At 42.0% G+C, this 23,556-nt stretch overlaps 1 protein-coding gene across 2 annotated transcripts in view; it reads left to right on the forward strand.

The window, feature by feature from the left end:
• sema6a (sema domain, transmembrane domain (TM), and cytoplasmic domain, (semaphorin) 6A) overlaps nucleotides 1–23,556 on the forward strand; it is a 103,124-nt gene that overhangs the window by 45,811 nt on the left and 33,757 nt on the right. For both annotated transcript variants that reach the window (XM_085425930.1, XM_085425931.1), the window contains exons 4-10: nucleotides 10,821–10,881; nucleotides 12,175–12,237; nucleotides 12,830–12,931; nucleotides 19,146–19,236; nucleotides 20,410–20,529; nucleotides 21,027–21,115; nucleotides 22,802–23,019. In XM_085425930.1, coding sequence (XP_085282056.1) covers nucleotides 10,821–10,881; nucleotides 12,175–12,237; nucleotides 12,830–12,931; nucleotides 19,146–19,236; nucleotides 20,410–20,529; nucleotides 21,027–21,115; nucleotides 22,802–23,019 — 744 coding nt within the window. The remainder of the gene's footprint in view (nucleotides 1–10,820; nucleotides 10,882–12,174; nucleotides 12,238–12,829; nucleotides 12,932–19,145; nucleotides 19,237–20,409; nucleotides 20,530–21,026; nucleotides 21,116–22,801; nucleotides 23,020–23,556) is intronic.

The following is a 23,556-nucleotide window of genomic DNA, read 5'->3' on the forward strand; positions in this document are numbered from 1 at the left end:
ACTGCAGATAAGTTAAAAACTAATGTCAAAGAAAACCATTTTTTTTCTGCTTTTTGTGTTGTCAATAAACAGCAATACAGGACATACAAAAGGTATTCCTTCATTTTATGGCGGCCTAGTTGCTCTCAAAAATCGATTTTTTTTTTAAACTCTTTGTCGCTTTGTCTGGCTGACCCCCACTCCCCAGTCTGTCACCTACCTTTATTGCTTTTTGTCCATCCATCAATGGGTTTTTCACCTGTGCATCTTTATTTGGGTGTGACTCATTTTTCCTGAGATAATATAACTCACTTACAGCATCTGGAGCCATGGAGAAAATCAATATTGATTTTTGTCTTTCCTCTTGTCATCAGTATTTTTTAAAAATGGCGATGTTGCTTCGCCTGATTGCAAAGTGAGTGGTTTGACAACCAGTCAGCTCCATTAACAGGCAGGTTTACCTTCAGCATATAACATTACAGTAGCATTAAAAAGGCCTTAATAAAACTGATCCTTATGTGCTTGTTCTCTGCCCTCCATAGCTAATTGAGTGGCAGGCTTGATTGGATCCTGTTGAAAGCCACAATAGGGGTCTTTCTTTGTTTCCCTCCGAAGCATGTCAAATTAAGTGGCTGAGGGAGGCTGCTGCTTTAAGAGAGCTGTTTTTTTAACATATCTCTGGTCATTAAGAGGAGGTGTATGGAGAGCGAGAAAAACCAGACTAAAAAAAGAGAGAGACTGTGTGTGTGTGTGTGTGTGTGTGTGTGTGTGTGTGTGTGTGTGTGTGTGTGTGTGTGTGTGTGTGTGTGTGTGTGTGTGTGTGTGTGGTGGTTTTTCCAGAGACTTTGGTCTGCCTGTCGCCCACCTGCTCCACATGGGGTGGCAGGGCCTTAGGGATAAGGGAGGGAAATGAGACACATGGGGTTTATTGGAGGGGCTTGACTGTGTGTTTGTGTGTAAGAGAGTGAGTGAAAGAAGGGTGCGTATATGTGTCAAGTTTAGTATGCTGACCAGTTGTCTGATGGCCACATGTGTGTAAATAAATATATACATTCAAGGGTAGTGAACATGTGTGCTGGTGGGTGTGGAAGCTAGTCTGTGATCGTGTCTGCAGTGGCTTGCATGTGTGAGGTGAACCGGTGCAACAGTCCTACACTTGCTAAAAGCAGACACATGGCCGAGGTATGTGACCCCCGAATGACTGGAATGGCTGCCTCAGATTAGACTGAGTCGGATGACCGCCATTGATCCGGACACAGAGAAGAATGCTGGGAGTCGATAAAATGGACACACAAACGACGGCCCTTCCTCAAACATCCATCGGCTCTAACAGAATGTCGATAAAGACACGTGAAAGTTAAATGACAAACAGTTTAAGGCAAACAGCACAGACAATTACCACTTCAGAAATCAATGTGAAAGTGAGCCAGCAGTTCACCCAGCAAGACTCATGCCACGAAACAACGCACAATGGTGGAAACGAGCCCCCCCCCACAAAAAAAACTAGGCAACATCAATAGTTGCTTTTATGACGGTTGTCCAGTCAAATGGCTTGTTTATTCTGGAGCCAGCGTCACACAGCTCTGCCATCATGCCTCTAGACCAGTGAGCCTCAGTTCTTGGTGTGCAGCAGCTTGCAGATGGCCACTGTGAATGCAGTCCAAAGCCCAACACTGTTTCAGGCTGTTTTTTGAATGACTGCTCAGTGTATTAAATCCCTTTGGCTCCTGTTTTGGTGCTGGCAAAAAAATCACAAGATTTTTAAGCTGTGAGATGCATACAAACATAGCAACTAATGAAATTGTAAATAGACAAAAGTGCCTTAATCCATAGAGAGAAAGAGTCAAGTCTTTGGCAATGTGTGAACTGAGCAACAGATGCAGCGATTGATAATTTATCCTTAGTTTTAAGTCTTGAATGAAGTGTATTGATATGGTGAAATCAGGCGATCGAGACCTGTTTTAGCCAGTGTGTCTGTACAAGTGTAAAGAAAATAGCCTCTGCTAATGAGGTCATATATCTCTTCTAATATTTGTAAAACACCATTAGCCTTATTAGACTCTTATATATTGGGTGTTAATTATGTATTCAGTTCATGACTGCTGTAGGTTTTTAATATTATGAATATGATTCCATGGCCAAGTTTCTATCAAGCGCATTATCCAGAGGGATCCTACAGCTTGATAACATATCTGACTGCAGTCTTTTCATATGCAGCCTTTTAAAAGCCCGCTTGTTTGTTAGGATTTAATAAGACTGGCACTGGATTGAGTATAGTATTGATTTCTTTCACTTTAACTTAAATATTTTCTCTTATCAAAAGGGATGCATAGCAGATCTTCTGCTAATAAGATCTTAAATAGAAATAAAGTAGAATAGAAATACAACATGGAAGTTATGCCAAGAGGTGTTTGTAAAGTCATACTAATGACCATTAGATTCAGCCTTGCAGCAAACTAATTGCTTTGAAGCAATCAACAATACATTGTCCATGATAAACTGAGACATGGTGTATACTAAAGTGCAGGTAATGAACATGAAAACGTCTTAATGTGCAAGCTTGGTGGTTTATGCGTGTCTGCTGTCATGTGTATTTTAGATGTTTAGCAGCAGAGTCACGTTTGGTAAAAGCAATAATTTGTTCAGTGAGAGACGGACGCGGGAGGACTCGCATCCCAGAGGTCCATATTTCATGGTCAGGGTACACTGTGTACTCCATTCAGAGGGAATTCATCATGGTGCAGTGGGAGATTCATCATTGTGATCTTTGCACGTGTGTGTGTGTGTCAGAGTAATATGGTTTTGTGTGTGTGTCTTCAGCTGTAAACAAAATAGCTCGTCACAAACCTCCACTTTCATGAGAACTGCTTTTTAGTTTGGAAACTTTGCAAACTAAGTCTAACCTTAAAGAGACTCGGTTACTTAAACATTTATTTTATTGTTTTATTACTTTTTGTTTAGATCAAGTTCTTTTGGGATATATTTTTTGTAGTTTTCAGTGACATCTTGGCAAATTTTGTTAATCCTGTGCTCCCCAGTGAAATTGCTGGACTCTGGAGAATGTTTGATTAGGTGAAACAGATAGACCGGCTCTTCACATGCGAATATATGAAAGAAATGGGATCACCAAGACTTTCTGTTTGGATGCTTTAAAAAAAGCTGTTGTTCAAGGTAACCACTGTTTTTGCCAATTGCTCTCCACAGCTGTTTGCCTGCATGCAACCAAAGACTGCCCAAACCTATTTGATCAACAGAACTCAGACTATAAGCAGTTTCCAGTACCAGACGTCTCATCGACTGCCTACAGATTCTCTATATTCATAAGGAGACAGTCTTATTAACACTCTGCTTTTATCCCCTCACAATGTCTAACCACCTTTATTTGGAGGTAAATAGAAAGGATAAGGGCAAAATAGTGGTCATAATCACCCACTGCTCAGCAAAACCGTGTGTGTGTGTGTGTGTGTGTGTGTGTGTGTGTGTTTGTGGACATCAAAGGCAGGTGCAATACTTCAACTTTGGATGAAGAAGTCAGTCTAGAAATTTCAGAATTGCTTACAGAAGATAGACGTATGGTTTATATATATATATATTTTATTTGGCACATAAGTTAAACTGACATGGATATTTGTTTAAAGTCTGTACGATCATGTCACGGCCTGTTTCCAATATGTCGTTTGCCTAGTGTTGCCAAAGGACGTGATGGCTGAAACTATGAATAGGTGTCTCAAAGGTTCACGCCAGCTGGAGAAAAGACATGGAGAGAATGATAAAGACAGTCCATACATGCTTGTGCTTGTGGGTATGTGTGAACGCGTTGCTATATACCCTGCCTTGCGAGCATACCCTAGACCTCTCCACATGCAGGGCATAGTCGCCATTCCTAGGCCACAGTCGCCCTTCACCATGGTAACACCAACCACACTCTGTTTACACCCCTCTATGAGGCTGCGAAGCATGGGAATCAGAGAGACAGAATGTGTATGTGTGGGACGGACAGAGAGAGAGGGAAAGAGAGAGTGATCGCCGTGAGTGAAAGACCAAAACTTGTGATTACAGCGAGACACGCTCACAGACGCGCACTCAAAAATCCTGATTACCTTGTCTCCGTTGAATCCTCTAGAACAGCCATGCCTCTGTGGCTGCTGTTCTTCCCTGTTGGGTCTCTTTGGGTCTCGCAGTGGAGGCCACTAGAGTCTCTATTATTGTAGCTCCACCAAATCCTGTTAAAACCCACTAATGATGGGGATTACACGGTTGCCTCCTCTCCCTCTCCTCGCAGCACCGACGACATCCAGCTATGTCCACCCTCTGAACCAACTTTTGCAGCTTCGGTAATCATAATCACCTGAAATGAAAATTGGAACAAGTTTAATTTCATAAAATAACTCTGCAAGCATGTAGAAAGAAATGTCCTTTCACCCATTCTTTGGACATTTGCTGCTGATCATATGAGAAAAATATTTACACAGCCTGGCTGGAGTATACTCCTGCACTAGAATTAGTGCCACATTGTTCTCATAGCTTGTCTGGTTAGCTAGTGAGGAGTATCCTGGGTAATAGCAAAAGGCACTGAGATGCTACAAAAACTTTATGTGAGAGTATATGAAAATGTATGGTATCCTGATAAATGCACGTATAGAATATGAATTTAAATTAATGTAGTTTAAAAGTTAAAACTATCATGTTGAAATGTGTTAGACAACAGAACATCTTCAGCATTATTTTACTGTATGTTAACAATTTGCTTAATTGCATGTTCTTGGAATTGGGGTGCACAGGCAATTCACAATTTAATTACAAGGGAATAAAAAAAACAATTAATTAAAAATTAGGAATGACAAACAAAATATTTCCCATACTGATCTCCTTGGAAGTTAGATGTAAGATTACTGGGTAAGGTTCAGTAAAGAAATCACATCTTATACTGTGATTATGCATATCTGCTTAATTGTTCCAAGAGTGCACCGTCAACACATGCCCCTTACCATACTGAAGCAGCCACGCACAAAAAACACACATACATTCACATACAAATACACACAAAAGGAAAGGTGGAGGGAATGCTGAAAACCATAATGAGATATTCAACCTTCGAAAAGAACAACCTGCCTCAGCCTGGGGGTGAGTGAACCCTGGCTTGTTGGATTTCATGCCACCACATCACCGAGGGCCTCTCGATGCCCTCAACCCATTCAGAACTTCAACAGCTCCCTTCACAGCCTGAAGGTGCCTGCTGGCTTCCCCAGTTCCCTCCCGCCTACTTTGTGAAGAGGATTTGAACCAGTGAAAGCCAAAACAATGCAGAACGGGCCATCCTCCACCACCCATGATCCAGTTATGAAGAAAGGGGAATATAGGTGAAGAGGGTGACGAGAGAGAAAGTGTGGGAGGGTGGATTGCAGGAATTAGGTTTGCGGAAAGTGGAATGGTGGAATAAGGTGCGGGGCGCATGCTAATTGTGTTCCCCTATTTTCTGCCACTGGAGTGGGAGATAGTTTCACAAAGGCCCAGCAGATGGACCGCGCTGGCCTGTGGTTACCCCAGAAGAAATGCGCTGTTATGAAAACGACATTCCTCCACACAAAGAGCCTGTGTTCTCGTGGCCACGCATGGCTACATGTCCGACGCAGACCCTTTCTGTCATTCTGTTGCACTCAATCTCACACTCTTGCCCACGCTCAGTTAGTCTACTGTTCTGACTGGATCATTCAGCTCTTCCTCACTGTGTACCCATCTTTTTACAGTGTCTCCATCTTTGTCCCTAAGAGGATATTTGCATACCTTCCATCCTACTCACGCATTTTTTGTCCCAGGATTTCGGGAAATGAGAAGCCCACGCCAAGTGATTCACATTGATACCCAATGTGTCGCGTTCATCCACTGTCAAAGACGCCTGTTATTTCTCGTTCCTCACAATCTCACGGTGTTTCTAATTTCATCATCTGCACCACAGCGCTATAGAACCGCTTCCTTTGTGTTAAAGTACTGTGCCATCCTCAGGCTGTTTGATTTACAGCTGAAAGCGGGAAAATTATGGGAAAGTGAATGAGTTGCAGCAAAGCACCCTGTGGATTTTAGTTAAAAAGTTACTAAAGTCTTAACCAAGTAAAGACCGTGTCAAACGCATTCGCTTTAAAAAAATCTCACTGGACTGTAAATTTTAACATCAGAACAAGCAGAACTTGTAAAGAGCATGGCAAAGATTTCAAGATGTGACGAGTACCTCTTGAGGAGGTTATTGGGAGGAGGAGGAGAAAGAGTCGGCAGAGGGCACGAGACAAATATACTGCCTAAACTAAAAGATACAGGTGCATACAGGTCTTTTAAAAACAATGAGAGGTTTGCTCAGGGTTACCTCTCACAGTTACTGCAGCAGATTCTCCTTGTAAACACTTTTGAATTCGTAGCTGATTGTTGCAAGTTGTGTCAAAACTGTAACTTTAAACACACTCACACAAATAGAGCATCTTACAGGATCTGGAGATGTAATTATTTATCTCCCACATTCAGCATGAATAAACATCTATGAATCTCATGAGAAATAAGAGAAAAACAAAACTCCTGCCAACTCCACGACTTGCATGGGAATGATTAGGCTTTTCTCAGTTTCTTCACTACCAAAGTAATCCAGTGATAGTTTTGTATCTACAGTTACACCGCAGAGCCGCCAAGTGCAGATATTTCATTCTTTTAATGTTGCCAATTTGCCAAACAAATGTAGGCTAACACAACACGGCTCAAGTTGTAGTTGTAGTAATTTTTAAAGTATTGAGGTTCAGAAAAGCAATAAAGCGTAGACTATACCAATACCATGACTTTTTATATTCCTGAAGTTAGAGAAAGAAGGGTGAAGTGGTTTGGATGTACGGAGGAGGGATAGTGGATATAATGGGCAAAGGATGTGTAACAGGGAGCTGCCAGGCAGGAGGAAGAGAGGAGGAATACAGAGAAGGTTCATGGATGTAGTGAAAGACGAAGGCTGGTGTGACAGAAGAAGATGCTGGTAATAGGATGAGATGGAGGCAGATGATCCAGTGTGGTAACTCCTAAAGGGAGCAGAGCAAAGAAGAAATTCTGTGGATAAACTATGTGAGCTAAGAGTCATTATTACTAATGCCATGCTCTCTAATTCTTTACAAAACTTGATTCTAAGACACTTATCTGATCTAAAGCACCTGGATTAAGCTGCATACTGCATGCAAATTAAACAGAGTATCACATTTTTCATTCTCATAAATAATTTTACAAGTAAAATTTGTACATCAGTACGGCAAATGGATTCCAAGCTTGAAAACAATAGACAATGGGACACCTATTTTTGTATTCTCAGTGAACTGCTCAGCACATATGGAAATGGGCTGTTGCATAATAAAATTGGTCTTTGCCATACTTTTGCCCCAGCAGAACAAAAGCTTTTACTCACAACAGGTTGTTTAGTCTGTACTGTGCTCAGCAGGCAAGAGCGTCTCTGAAATCAGAATATGTTGCGGGGTTATTTTGGGGGGCTAAAATATTTGCAAACCATCAGATGAAATGCTAAAATATATTCAAAGTGACATCTACGATGAAGGCGTCCTATTTTGTAGTAACATAAAAATAGTAGTAAAACGTTTCCTGGTTATTTTCCTGAGGGTTTTTCAAATTAATGACTTCCCTTCAACCCACCACAATCTGAAAAAGAAAATCAATTTATGTGCCGTTCTCGAAGACTTTAGAGTGAAAAGTTTATATGAAGCCTTTATAATACAAGAATAAATTTTTTCAGCAATTATTTAAAAAAAAAAAAAGAAAAGAAAAATCCATTATTCATTTCAGGTATGTTTTCAAGAAAATATGTCAAAAGATTCTCTGGCTGTGTGAAGTGTGTGCTGTTTTTCTCAGAACTTATCCTGTTAAGAAAATATGCATTGGATATTTTGTGGGTGAGTTTACATGACAAGAAAAATTTACATTTTAGGGGGTCCGTATTGGAAACAACCATTTTTTGTCATAACATAAGCTGAAGGTCAGATCATACGTCATGACAATAACTAATAACAAATTAGCAACAATGTGACTGTGATGGATCATGTGTTTTATGCAGGTTTCATCTCTGGAAGTTGACTTTCATATAATAAAAGATAAATATAACTTGGAATACTGAATGCCTGGAACGTAGATAATTGATTTTAAAACTTCAAATTAAAAAATATAGTACTGATGTTTACAACATCCAGTTTAATGTTGCACAGATACATGTTGTACTCTGCCTCTGCTTCTTTTCTTTCTTCTGAGTGTTTCATTGATGTGACTCAGAGACCACAAGGAAGTGACTGTGTTGTAATATGAGTTCAGGTGCAGGGCTGAATAGGGGAAAGGGTGCATGTGAAATTTTGTTGGGGTAAAGACTCGGGGGTGGGGGGGTTGTTCCGTGCACGTGTGTGTGTGTGTTTGGAAAGCTGGTGTTGACACAGACACAGCCGCTCCATTGTACTCCCCCATCTCCAGTCAGTATGTTTGAGGAACGCCTCATCGCTTGGCTCGCTCTAATCTCTGCTGGAACCAGAAACCTGCGGCGGGAAGGCCTCAGCCCAGAGGACTTTGTCAGCACCGGGATAAGAGAGGCACAAGTCAGGGAGAATCGCTGGGATGGTTACTACTGAAAATTATGGAGAAGTCAATTACAGATTGCTCGTGAGCTGCTTTAAATTTGCAGACAGTAAAATAACCCAGGGGGTTGCAATAAATCCGCTAAGTAATCCTTTGATTTAATAGCTTTATGAAGTTTGAATTTTAATATAAAGATAAAACAAGTTAACTTGCTGAACTTAAGGAGACAAATCAGAACATTTTAGTGATCATCGTCCACCGTTTTTATCACCTCGTGTGTTTCATCTCCATTTAAATGTGTCTCTGTTTTTCCACTATTTTAAATGTAGTGGTGCTGATTTTTATAAGCCAGCTTTTTAAATATTCACATTTACTCTAGAACATGTAATTCTGACTGCAGTGAAAGGGATACTGAAAAAGGCAAGACCGACTGACCCGGGAAAATCAGTCCAGAACAATTAGCACAGAGCAGTTCAATGGCAGTGGAACCAGTTAGGCCTAATGAAAAACATTTTGGAGGGGAGATTGTGGTTTTGGCCTGAGCCGCAACAACCTGTAACTTGTTGTTGCTCAGTTTTTAATCATGGCAGACTGCGCAGCGACAGTCAGCATCTGGCATTTCATGAGCAAAGGAACTTGGAAGGAAGGCCACGGGATGAATCTGAGTGACCTAAAGCTGACTTTGCTCTTGGCTTTTTTCATGAAAAGGGTTTTCTTTTTATTTCAGCTGAAAGCAATAATCACAAACATTTAGTTATAAGAGGTAATCCACAGGCCAACTTTGAAATTAGTCAGTATTGTCCATAAAAATGGACTTTTGAGTGCGCTGTTGTGGAAAATTAGTTTGAGAAGGGATGAAAAACGGGTGACATTTTTTGTTTTTAAATGGTAAATGGCAATTTGCTAAAGGAATTTTTGTGCTTTACATGACAGTGATGATATTGATTATGTATATTTTTTTTATACTGATAGGTCTGATCAGTGGACAGTTACTATAGAAACCATAAACAGCCTCAGTGTGGAGAAATGAAAAAAAGATTCATATGATGTATTTTACAGTTTCTTTGAGAAATTTCAGAAGTTAAACCGACAGAAAAAACAGGTATTTAGCCCCCGGCCTCTCTGGAAATGTGATGAAAGCTGAAATGTTTTCCTAATTTCAACCACTCTTAAAGATTAATTATTCAATTTAAGAATTGTGGCTGATAATGTACAGTAGACTGGGTTTTATCCTCAATGAGACTGAGGTGGCCCCCAGGAAAGCGATATAAGTGGATTCATTTCAAGATGCCTGTTCCTCCAAAGACTTTATTAGATTTAGTTAATGAGAGAGCAAGGCAGGCAGGCTGGCTAAGCGCAGGTTGGGGAGCTGGAATATAATTAAGCCGTGAGTCAGATGATGCCACTGTTACACACTTTGATTAAAAACACGTTCAACAGCTAATCTTCAACAAATTAAAGCGGTTACATCGTTTGGCACGGTCACCTTTGGTTCTCTCCTCAAAAGAAAGCTTTTCTTTCTGACTCTTCCGTTCATGCCACCTCTACACCTTCTACCTCCCACCTCTACACCATTGTATCCTCCCTCTCCATGTCCGCACCCCAATTCTCCACGGTAAGAAGGTGTAGCGGCATGGCTGGTCAACTAGCCTTGTCTGTCTGTCTGAGATGTAGTTAACCCTTGTGATTTTTATGTCTTCCATATGCCCTGCTGGGGCCTTTATGCCTGGACTGTGTAACGCAGGAGAAGCTTGTATATTTCCAGGCCAACACACATAAGTCTTCTTGTCTGAGCTATAATGAGTGTTAGTATAGATTTCCTGTGGCTCAAACACTAGGCTTAATTGACCTGAACAGCTCTGAGTGACTTGGCACCTCCCGTCTCAAGCCTTCCCTCCTCCCTCACCCCCCACCAAGACCTTTCTCTGGGACAAAGAGGCTTTTGTCCCCAGGCCTGCGCCACGGCGCTCCGAACCTTTGTTGACTGTTTCTGTCTGACAGAGCAAATAGATCTGGCCTCCTTTTGTTTATTGTCATTTTTTGAAGTTTGAACAAAGTTTATACAAAGCCCCATTTTCTGACGCTGTTTGCTGCCTGCAGGGGGAAAACAGAGAGGGAAGAAAAGAAATGGGTTTATTGTTTGTTGAATTTTGACTGTCTGCTGCTGTCTGACCTCTTCTCATCTCTCCCTCTTCTTTCTCCCAATCTCTTTCTCCCTTCCTCACTCGCTTTCCCTCAATCACTTGCAGGGATCATATATACACAGTGGACACAGACACTGCCAACAGTGAAGAGATATTTTTCAGTAAGGTGAGTGAGACGTCTGCCTCTTTGAGGATGTGTTGTTCTCTGCGTGATTGACAGCGTAACCTCACTCTGACTGCAACAGTGTGTACGTATGTGCATGTGGGTGCATTTGTGTGCCTGCCAGCAGTCTTACTCACCCGCTCACCGATTGGACCTGGCGCGTTCGCAATGGTGACCCTGTTAAGAAGATTATTTAATCAATCAGCTAGCTTGCGTCATCCACGCTCATCAGTGGGACAGCCAGAGGTCTGATGGGTGCGTAACGGAAGCTGAGGGGACAGCGGAAGAAGAGCGAGAGGGAGGAAGGAGAAGGGGGAGGAGCAGGAAATGGAGAGCGAAAGCAAAGGTTAGATGAGTAGCAGAAGAAAGACAATATGGATGCAGAGGTGAAGAAGATCCCATTGTATAGTTTCAAATTATTCCAAAAAGGGGCCTCATATTTACATAGGGCCTCGACTGTAATAACCCACTCTTTATTCCATTTCAACCACTCTTTGCTGGCATCGCATGCCCTAAACATAATGCATGCAAACAGAATTCAGACAAGGCCATTCTCGTGTATGCAACAACCAGCAATCCCTCCACCTCATCCACTTCAATGTCAGAGCCTGGCAAGTGGGTCTTAATGAGAGCAGGCTGCAGATGAAAGGCTGGTGGGAGACGCGCAGATTGATTGATGACTGAGGGTCTTTAATCAGTGGCTGAGCTCCAAACATGTTGTACAACAGCGGCAGGTACATAGTGGTCTGAACCTGCGGCTGGGAGCTGACCCTCAGGTGACACAAGCCAGGGACACACGTGGTGTGTATGTGTGTGTACATTTGTGTGCATGGCTATAACTTAAGTATAATTACCTGTATGTCTGTTTGTAGTCCAGTGACAAGTAAAAGAGGGCTGATCCACACGTCAAGGCAGTGCGTGTGTGTGTATGTGCACACGCAAGGATGGCAAGCCTATTAATCCACAGATTTGTCCACGGATCTGTCCTTGGACAGTCTGTTCTGATCCGGGGTCAGTATTGTATTTCCTTCCCTCTGGCAGAAAATTCGATGTTCAAGGAGGTAAAATGATCTCCAAACAAACTTAGAATAAAGTTTGCCTCAGAGCAGGTGCCTCATGAGAGAAATCAATGATGTAGAATCTCAAATGATGATTATTGATCTTAATATAGATGGGTTATTGAGCTCCATAGTGCTGTCTGTTTTTTCCTCCTCCCACCTCACTGTTTAGCCTGCTTTCTTTGTGACTCGCTATTTTTCTCTTTAGCTTCAGTTAAACTTCCATCTTTTTCTACAGAAAATGACATGGAAGTCCAGACAGGGAGATGTGGACACTTGCAGAATGAAAGGGAAGCATAAGGTAAGGAAACACACACTACAACATCATTTGTAGAGCAAACATCACTCGAGTTTTTCCAATTTTTTTTGTCAGTCACACACTGCATGGCAGACAACCTGTAACTGATGTAATTGCGCACAGTCTCTGTTTCATTGTCTTGCTCTCTCTCTCTCCCTCACACACACAGACACTCTTAACACACATTTTAAAGACACAAGATCCTGAAGGTGCAATAACACACTTCTTGCAGTTCATATAACCTTCTGCTGTCAGAATTTATAGAGCATATCAGTGGGAATCTTCATATCTCGTGGTTGTATAACTTTATTTTTTTCCTGAACTTAATAACACTTTAATTATTGTTTGAGAGGACGTTAAATGGCACATTAAAATCTCCTGCGGATTTGCCTTTATGTGCCGTGATCAAATGCATGTCACGATACTGTGTTTGTTACATATGCCTCTCCCTGCTCACCGCGTGCCACATGCTGCACTTCAAAAGACAGAAAAGCAAAAAAATAACAGCCCACATGTGGCTACAGATACAGATGTCACCATGGACTTCCTTTCTTCTTTTTCTCTTTCTTTTTTTCCTGCCCTGCTCTCCCCGAAGGATGAGTGTCACAATTTCATCAAAGTCCTTCTGCAGCAAAATGAAGACACCTTATTTGTTTGTGGAACAAATGCTTTCAACCCCTCCTGTCGGACCTACAAGGTAGGAAAACACGCGCACACACACACACACACACACACACGAATGACTATTTTGTGCTCTTGCCCACTTTTGTTTTATCTCAGTGACATTTTTCACATCTATCATTTTGCTCTTTCACACACACACGCACATAACACACACTTATAGGATTTTTGACCCCAGCCATGTGAGAGTTTAGAGGGGGTGGGCTATGGAGCCACGGACATAGATGGATGACTTTCACAACTCAGCAGGCCGTCCTCCTGTGCCTTTACCTCCAGGTGTACTTTGACAAACTCAGTTCAGAAGCAGAGAAAACTACTCAATCTCACCTGCTTTCATGCATGCTCGCACATTGCCAGATCTGTTTTAACCTTTTCCTGAAAACACATTTCCGGCCATATTCAATTTATGGAATAGCATCAAGATTCCTTCAGGAAAAGTAAAACCACGAAAAGAAATGGTGCATTTTATTTCCTATGAGTCACTAAGGAGAGCACAGGTACACATTAAGATTGACTTTGTGCACCAAAATAGAGATGCCAATAAAAAAGCAGATGCAGAGAGATGATTAAAGTTTGGCATACGTGGAAGGAGATGAACAAACGTTAAAAGCAGATGGGCTGTGTTCAAATTGAACCTTTTTTATTTGCTGTCGACATAAATCTGATGTTTCTGATGCTCCAGTGTGAAAAAGTGAACATAATTGCCATTATAGTCTTAGTTCGTTCAGCTTGACTGACCTACTAAGTTTGCTAAGCAATAGTTGAAAATATTGGAAAATATTAAAGTTTTAATTGGTATTTGTCTAATTTTTTTTAGCATACTCTATGACAAATCTTCTGGAAACCAACCAAAGATCAGTATCAGAGGTTTAATCATAGTAATACTGTACAAATACTATGCACTGCTGTCCGGACAGACCCAGTATGAAGGACACCTTACAGAAAAGGAAGAATGTGGGACAGTGGGACAGTCGGATAGACATGCAGACAGTAATAGAGACAAAAGGACAGGGAGACTTAGTAGCAGTCCTGTCCTGAAGGGTGTTGTTCTGTGGTTTATAAGGATGTGTTGTGATGGTCAAAGCACACAGAGATGTTATCTAGGTGGCCTGTGGGGAAAACGCCCCTGCTTTGGTTCAGCAGATCTGCTTACCAGAAAAGCAAGACCTCTTCGCTCCACTGCCTTTGTGGTTCAGCATGCTAAGCACACAAAGTGGACGTCTTTCAATTCACTGACTCCTCCAATAGGGAAAGTGGAATTTATGTCTCTGCATTTATCAGGCATGGTTAGCTTTTATAGCGCCTCCGGTTATGGTTTCAAGGTTTGTGTTTTAGCTGTTGCTGCACTGACGTCGCTGCTAGTCGGCTGAAGTTAATGGGAAGGGAGGGGAAGTGTTGTACATCAGTGTGAGGTTTGGTAAAAGAACTCCACATTTACACACAGCCTGTGGTATAAAAATGATGCTTTTTATTGATCACTTATGTTAAAAGTCAAACTTCAGTCAATAACGGTATGATAAAAAAGGCAACTATTGTTCTTTAAAGAACACCGATCATTAAAATTCATGTTTCGTATTTGCTCAGTCCCTGCCCTACCTTACCCAAGTGAATTTATGTGTTTGCAACTGCCCTTCCACACCTACTAAAACACTCATGTTTAGTTGAATAAAATAGCTGTTTTAGCCAGGAAACAACTGAGTTATTACCAAAATCATTACAAGAAAGTCTTGACACCTTTTAAAATGCAAGAAATATGACTGATTATGGGCGCAAAGATACAAATCCACACGAAACACATATACAAGAAAATGTGCACCCATGCAAACACTGACTGTGAACTGTGTACATTTTAAAATAGGCATCTCTCTCTCTCTCTCTCTCTCTCACACACACACACACACACACACACACACACACACTGTACTGCTGGCAGGCTGGCAAACTCTCTGGGCAGATACCAGACCTTTGATGGCGTGCTGGGCTCATCCACTTCGCTTGGTCAGAAGTGTATTTGTGTGTGTTTGTGTGTGCGTATATGTGCTTGTGGTTAAATCCACCTTGGCCACAGTTTGCCTCTCCATCTCCCCAGTGTGACAGCACTGAAAAGAGCTTCTGTTTCGGGGCCAGCCTCATCCCACATTAATCAACAGCGCTGCGAGGGCAAGCGGGAGGGAAAGGGAGGCATGGAAGGGGAGAAAAGGTGGCGGAAGACAGAGGAGGGAGACAGAGGGGGCAGGGAGGGCAACCGCCCAAACCAGCAACACCTCATGTTGGTTTTTGTGTTGTTTTTTCCATCAACCCCCTGCCTGGTTACCTCTGATTTTACCTGACTTTGAGTTTCTGACATTTATGTTTTTTAAACAAACCTACCAATTTTCTCTCTTTATTAGCTGCTTCTTCAATTGGTGGTGTCAACATTAAAAAAAAAAACATGCACTGTCACAGATGCATTCATATAGAAAAAACACAGGCAGACACCTCGGCAGCATGGCACAGCCCTCTCCCTTAGCACCACACAGCACCCAACTCCCTTTTTTCTTCTATTCATCCTCCCTCCTACCTCTCCTCTTCTCCCGCCAGCCTTAATCCCCCCCCTCCACTTCTCCCACCACTCCGCCATCTTTCCCTCTGTTGCTTTCTCCCTCTGTCACTCCCTTGCTGTGTTGTAATAATAAACACTCCGTCCAGCTGGGCTGATATATGACTGGAGTCAGTTTCATCGCCTGTTGCCGGGTGAAGCAGGGGAAATCAGTGGGGAGTCTTGGAGGCAGTGACTCCCAGGTGATGCGTCTTAGACCTGATACTGGCTAACTGAGGTGTACTGGGAAATTTCATCTCTTCTTCTTTGCATTTGAAACGACGAGGTGAAAATGCTTCCATGCATGCCATTTTTTGCTGCAGCTTTTCCAGAGGCTGTCTGACTGACACGTAATAAAAGACAATACAAATTTAATACACTGCAAAAGCATTCATTAATTAATGAATAACTCTTCAATAGTAACCACACATAATTAACAAAAGCAATTGTTATATTTGTGTAGGGATTCTTCAGCAAAGTGTATTCAAAAAGATCAGTAATTTTAGTTTATATATATATATTTTTTTTTTATTTCCCCCATAAAACAAACTAAACACGTATCTCTTTCAGCAGCTGCTTAAATTCCTTAAATTTCCTGCTCTGGTGTAAAAGGTGGTTGGGGAAAGTTTTCACCCTCCCACTGCTCAGAAACAGGTTGAAGAGAAATGGGCCATGACTATTAATCTCCCCAGGAGATATGTCCTTGTTTGGTTTATACAACTGCTCCTGGTCCAGGTGTGAACTTGTACACTTGACCTTTATAGATGTGGAAGGTTGTTGCAGGTGTATGGATGGCATACAAATAAATTTTCTGGGTCTAAAAGCGTGCTACTACTGACTTTAGGTCACCATGTAAAAATGTATCAGTATGCCAGTGCCAGTATAGTCTGACAGTGGCTGGCCTTTCATGAGGTGCCTAAGTCATGCATTATTTTGGAAGCGCAGTTTTGCAAATGGATATGTCTCAGTAAATATGCCCTTTACTGTGCTTATTCTATTAAATAAACAAGTCTGGGATATTTCAAGGAAGCTGTTCCGAGCAAACACTTCATAAGTGGGACGCCGGTTCAGTTTACCCCATGTTTGTCCTCAGTAAGATTTCACAAATCCCTCAGCAATGATAAATAAAGCCCATAAAAGCGTCCTCATAAAAACAACAGAGACATGGAATCAGAACATGTCCCTCACCCCCCGAATACTGGTGCTGATGCTGAACCAATTAAAACACTCCTGATGGGCATGTTTTGGATCTACATTGTATTTGTCTAATTAATTAGCATATAGCCTATGGAAAACACCAATGCGCTGTTGTAGTAATTAATTCATCTAGATGCACTGTGCTCCCAGCCAAGGTTGCTGTACATTCTTCTGCTAAGCTACAGTAGATCCCTATAGATCAGTGCGCTTTTAAGGCAGGCCTGACAAAGTGTGACAGCGCCACTGTTCAAATTACTTTGAATTGTGCTCCCACTAAGTTGAAGCACTTCTTTCTTTTTTGCAGCAAGTGGAGTTGACAGTATAATAACATTTTCCGGGTAAACAAGGTAAAGGAATAAGAATCCATCTTGCCGCTTAGACATCAAATTTCTTCATGGTAGCGTTTAAAAAAACATTGTGGTTTAGTGTGGCTGCTTTATAGATTTCTTTTGCCCTTTCAAAAAAACCCCACTGGTTATTGCTTTAGACAACGGCATGGAAGTCGGCTGTTGTTTCTCTTCACATGCAAACTTGACAGGAGACTGAAGCCATGCGCTATCTGCGACTGGGTTGGGAGTGTCTTCCCCTGTTCAAACGGCAGGAATAGATTAATGACAGCCGGCCAAACCCAGTAGACAAAGGTCACTACCTTGGTGAAATCCAGCGGAGGAGATGGAGTGCTGGGGGTTGCTCCTTTGGTATGAGAGTATGTGAGTGTGCATTTGTGATGTGTCAGAGAAGGAGGGAGCGTTTGTGTTAGGTAGCTGACACAGAAGCTGCTGACGTTTCAAGCTTAACTAAGTTCCCATGTCACTCTGTACACACAGACGCTGTGATTCAGTAGACACACATGACCTTCAGCTACTCACGTCTCTTATGGTTAACTCAGTCTAATCTATAATTACAGCCCCCTCCCCCCAATCTAATAACAATATATGTCCAGCTTGCTTCCATATATTGTCTTTCCACAATTTCTGGAGAAACAGAAGGAATGAGAAATCGAGAAATACACTGCCGCTGGTGGCTCTGTGTTTGTTGTAAAAGGTCACTTGTAATATTCTCTGCCAAATCAGCCTCAACAATTTCTCTGGCAAGCTTTTTTAGCGTTGCGCCGGAGTGTGTGTGTGTGTGTGTGACCTTTTTAGTGGGCAGATGATAACCGTTTCCGCCGAGACAGGAATAGAAAACAAAATGACCTGTTTAGAAACCAGAAAGGGCGGCGTAAGCAGTTTGCAGCCTTGGCAAGCTACGGACCTCTTTGTCGAGAGCAAGGGAAGCAAGGAAGAAGAGTATGGGATAGATAGAAGCAGCGATAGAGAAGAAAAATGACTATGTATTTGTGAACTGTTGGGTAAGTGTGTGTATTGTAATCTTCTTTGACCTCAGCTTCTGGTCAGCGCAGCGCAGCCTGTCCTCTGTGTGCATGTGTGTGTTTCTCTGAGCTTAAGCCATAGAGAGTGTCCTGAGGCATGCTGGGGAAGACAAGCCTACCCACGGTGGGATGATAGTGACCTCTCACCCACATCTGATTTTCTGCCATGCTCTGCCAATTGCACTGTAACCAAACTGGACTGGACTCCAGTTCACAGTGATCAACGCGCTAAGGAGGCCCAAACTAGCACTTTTTAAACAATGAACAATGGCTCAAAATAGTTCTAAGAAACGAGACTGCTGAGTGACTGAATAACAAAATTGAATTACTTAACTCACAATGCTGAGAAAAGACAACTTTCAGATTGTCTAGGGGCAGAATTAAAATTAGTATGTCTTATGAAATATACAAAATCAGGAGGTAAGCATTGCCCAAGGAAGAGCTCTTAGCACATGAAAAAGTTTGTGCTGCAAAATACGACTTAAAAAACGGCAGCCGTACTCTGGTTTTGTGAAAAATTCTCACATTCCCAGCTCAGGGCTGTGTGCTAATTTATTTTTCCTCTCTTCAGAACAAAAGCGCAAGCTTTAGAAATCAGGACAGGGGAAAGCGGTGCTGTAAATGGGCTGAAGATCGGTCTTGAGGGTCATTATAACGCTTCTTTAAAATGAGTACAGCTGAAGGATAAAGGATGACGGGGGAAGCAAACCACTACTGTGAAACGTGTTGCTGCGGAAATGTCTTTTTTTCCACCCTCCATGACAGTTTTGAGATTTTCCCAGTTGCTTTGGCAGCCCTCAGCAGGACACCAGAATGGCATACAAGTGATATTAGTTAGATTGATACACTCTCGGGCTGCTTTTTGAGGGCTATTTTATTATGACTCACACTTCAACACTTTTTAAGTGCTCCCTATAGTTTTTGATTGTCTTGACATTTTGACACATTTCCTCTGCTAGAGTTTTACCTCCAACTGGGAACCAAGACTTCCTAAGTTTTTTTTCAAGTACATTGTTTTGTTTGACACCGCACACCACTTTGCTTTGACCCCCTCTTGACCTTTCATCTCATTCCTGACCTTAGATTGACACCTTGGAGGCTCAGGGAGAGGAGATCAGTGGAATGGCGCGCTGTCCGTATGATGCCAAGCACGCCAACGTTGCCCTCTTTGCTGGTAAGATTAAACATTTCTGCGCATGCTAAACTGAAAGCGATCTGTAATGCATTTAACATCACTGTGATTTTTAAACTTCAGTCACTGTCCTTTGGGTTAAAATGAAAGAAACCCAAATTTCCATAAGGTTAAAATAGTTTATGTGATATTTCTACTCTTCATTCAATGCCATGAGGCAAAAACATTAATCCCAATTTTCTCCTATCTGCAGTTACTTAACACTGGGAACAGTTTGAGCTAGATGGGAAAGTTGAGTGTATTTGAGTGAGGGATTAGTTGCGGTTGTATTTAATATTCTTCTTAATACCCTGCGGTTTACTCTAATGGCAATACTCTGACATGTCAAAAAAGAAAGCCAATCTATGTTACATGCACTAGAGCAAGTCATTCGATTTGGCGCTACATTGCTCTTCTTATTGGAGCCTTTTGGAAACACTTTAATAGTACTGTGGTAACAGATTCATCTGTCTACGCCTTCTATTTTCTGTGATTCTCTTTGTCTCTCATTCACTTCCATTCAAAATGCTCAAGATTAACATAAGTCACACATGGATGTGACCAGAATGAGTCATCTTTCCGTCGGCGTGGTGAGATTCTTCTGGTGCAATGAACCCACGGGCTGCTAAAGACATCCAGTCCCTATACACATTTGCTGTGAAGCGATTTATGGCAGTATTGATGATCTGTCCCTGCCGGTTTAAAGTAGAGGACAAGAGTAAATGCCTAGCTTGACCAGTTAATGTGTAGCAGAGCTGCTTGGAAGAAGCTGGAAGCACTGAGTAATCAACAGGGTTCCTCTGACTGCTATCCTTTCAATTATGTAGTTTGAGTTTCCACTGTGGTTATAGCTGAGGCAGGCTGAGGTCATGCTAGCGGTGGATTGTGTTTGTGAAGAATGTGTGTGTATGTATGTGCATGTAAGCGTGCGACTTTGGCTTTCTGTGGTGCTCGAAGACTGTATGCGAGTGCAGGGCTACAGTGTTTGTGCTTTTGGAGAGTGTTTGCAAGATTGGCCAATTACAAATGTTTCTGTCTTGATTAACTTTACTCTCTTCACCTTTTTTTCTTTTCCTTTATGTCTCTCTGTGTCTTTCGCTTTTTGTCCATCCTCCTCCCTCTTCGTCTACATCTTTCCTCCTTATTGCTCTTTCTCCCTCTGTGTTCGCTCACCAGATGGCAAGCTGTACTCGGCCACCGTTACAGACTTTCTAGCGATCGATGCGGTCATCTATCGTAGCCTTGGAGACAGCCCGACTCTGCGCACTGTCAAACATGACTCCAAATGGCTGAAAGGTGAGTGGGGGACACAAACACAGTCCCTGTGGTCGGAAAGTGCCAGGCTGATTGACAAGTTAGAAAAAAAACCTAAGGTTCGGACATGCATGCTTGACCACGTGTTTGTATTTTATGATTCATGTGCAAACATGTGTTTGTCCCTCTGTGTATGAATGACGGTATGAAGAGCTGGAGCATTTATGCTACATGCTCTGTTTGATGCAGTCATGTTGCCAGCCTGCACAAGTAGTGTTGAAATTACTCTGCCCTGGGGAGAAACAAGCACAAGTCCAGTCTGTCAAAACTCAATAGAGAAATCCGCCTTTTCTCGCATGTGAATTGTTTTGCTAATATGATGGATGATAGTTTGAGGCTCTCAAGGCTTGCAGTCGCTACCTTTCTGCATAATATGACAGATATTCTGGCGGTTTACTGTGAAATATGGTGTCAGAACTGTTTTGTCACAGCAAAAATGCTTCTTTGACTCATAATAGTTTTTCTTTTTCCCTTCGCAGAGCCCTACTTCGTCCAGGCAGTCAATTATGGAGACTTCATTTATTTCTTCTTTAGGGAAATTGCTATGGAGTACAATACAATGGGAAAGGTAAGCACATACACTATTGTTTTAAACTCTAATCAGAGGTGACTTCCTATTTACAGGGAGAATCAGGAAGCGCCCGAGGAAACTAACAGGATATGGGTAACGCATAACGGGAAGGAGGCTTTTAGGAGCAGTAAAGTGGACAAACCCTTTTCCAGCAACAGATAAACACTAGGCAGGAAACGGCACCTAAAATAGGTTCAAAAAGAAAATATATGGATGTCTTGAGATCCCATTTTGAAGTCTAAATATATTACTTGAATTGCACGTCCGCATCCATCCTGCATTGCTCCCATTTGGCCTACCCTCTCAGTGTTTCCCATGAGAAAAACCGCCCAAGTGTCTCTTAGAAGTGAGACAAAGTATCAGAAGAAGACGGGAAAAAAACCCAAGCTTTTCTCAGGTATTACACCATAGGGACAGAAACGTTTCTATTAATCTCTTCATTCCAGGTTTGGGCCCTGTCCTGCAAAAGTTTAATTGGACACCAGGTAGAAGAAAATACGTTATGCAAATGAATCATTCTTTTTATATTGTGCAGAATAAATGAAAGAAAACACATAAGAGAGAGTGAGAAAGACCGAGGGGACGAGATGAGAACAGAGCGGAGGTAACATAGAAATAATGGATTCACTGCCAGAAGTGACAGCCATGTGTTACTGCAGAGCATGAATACAGATCAGGCCTCTCAATCTCCCGGGTGTTTTGAAAGCAGTGTCAGTATAATTATGTATGTGGTGGTAGAACTGATGGCGCAGAGAGCAATTTAACATTTAGTGAATTGATATCTCTTTATTATTACGAAAAAGACTGGCCTACCCTGACAATGTAAACAGTCGTCTGTGCTTTATGGCAAACTGATAAATCCGCTGTGGCAAGTTGTTTGCTTTAGGTTTAATGTCGGGTTGTTACATTGTTATCTAGAAAATACAAAAGGATAAACCTTTCAGTGCACAAGTGAATTAAAAAGCCTCCACTAAGGCGTTTGTTTGGCGAAGCGATGTGTATATTTGGACCATTTATGTATATGCGTGTATTGAGTTGCGTCCAAGTCGCTCACAGATTAGCGAGTGCAGAAATGTGACCCACTGATACACTGTGTAATCTCAGTAATCTAAAATTTCACACTGAACGGGCCTGTGCAGGTTCTAGAGTCTTAGCTGGAATTGCTGCATTGCTTAATTCATATTTGTGCATGGTTCAATGGGAAAGCGGAGGGTCGTGGTGTGTTTGCAAGAGTGAGGGTGTGTGTGTGGTTGTCTGTGGGTGTGTGAGTAGGGATCTGTTTTAAATGCATGGTTGTTCCCATTCACACCATCAATTTCAGTTCAGGGCAAGATTTATAGCTGTTAAGTATAGTGTCACAACAACTAATTACAATTCTGGCTACGTGAACTTACGACAGAGTTGTAATTACAGAGCTCGGGCCTATTTGAAGCCGTATACTTTAAACTTTCTGTTGCCAGGTGCTGACTGTTTAACAGCATATCAAATGCACCACTTTTCTTCTGTCTTTAATTTGCTATAACGTGACGAAACCCTAGATTAACACATTGTGGTGTACCTACAATTTCTCCCATTCAAAAAGGCCTTATAGCAATAAGATTATCGATGTGAAATGTGTGACTGTAGAAATCTCAAGGTGAAATCTTAAGCTTCTTAAATATAACCCACGTTTGACTTCTTCAGGTGGTGTTTCCACGGGTGGCGAGGGTTTGTAAGAACGACCGAGGCGGATCGCCGCGTGTTCTGGAGAAGCAGTGGACCTCGTTTTTAAAGTCTCGCCTGAACTGCTCCATCCCTGGCGACTCCCATTTCTACTTCAACATCCTGCAGGCTGTGACCGATGTCATTCACATCAATGGGAGGGATGTAGTGATGGCAACTTTCTCCACGCCTTACAACAGGTAATGACGACAGAAGGTAAAAGTAAACAAGCAGTGAAAAGTGAGCAATAAACTGGTTTTGCTGAGGGTATTTTTTCCAGCGTTTCCCAGCATCTCAGATAAATTCACATGCACCAGCACATGAACTTTCCCTTTATTAAACCGATTATCTTTCTCAGTTTGAAAGACATTTTGAAATTCATCAACACTTTGACAGTCTGACCTTTGTTAACGTTGGTAGCGTGTGTCCCTGCCGTGCCTCTTGGCGGCGTGTAATTTCTAAACCCAGTGGGTCAACATTCACATCTTCTGTCAAAACAGTGTTGTTGCCCTTTTGACATGCAGGTGCTTAATCTTATTTTCCCTCTTATAATTCATATTCTGCACGGCTTTCATGTTCGCAGTCAGTGGGAGTTTTTATCTAAATTGAAAATTACCACAAAGCCATACAGCTTGGCTGATAGCTCACACATATTGTAATTTTCCATTTTATGGCTGCTTTTTAGCAGATAAGACAATTGCTTGTGACAACGCAATTGAGCATGGTTAATGGACATT

This window comes from Rhamphochromis longiceps, linkage group LG12 (genome assembly GCF_057381845.1).
Source record: "Rhamphochromis longiceps isolate RC_006_pf linkage group LG12, R_longiceps_female_GT1.1, whole genome shotgun sequence".
Classification (NCBI taxonomy): domain Eukaryota; kingdom Metazoa; phylum Chordata; class Actinopteri; order Cichliformes; family Cichlidae; genus Rhamphochromis; species Rhamphochromis longiceps.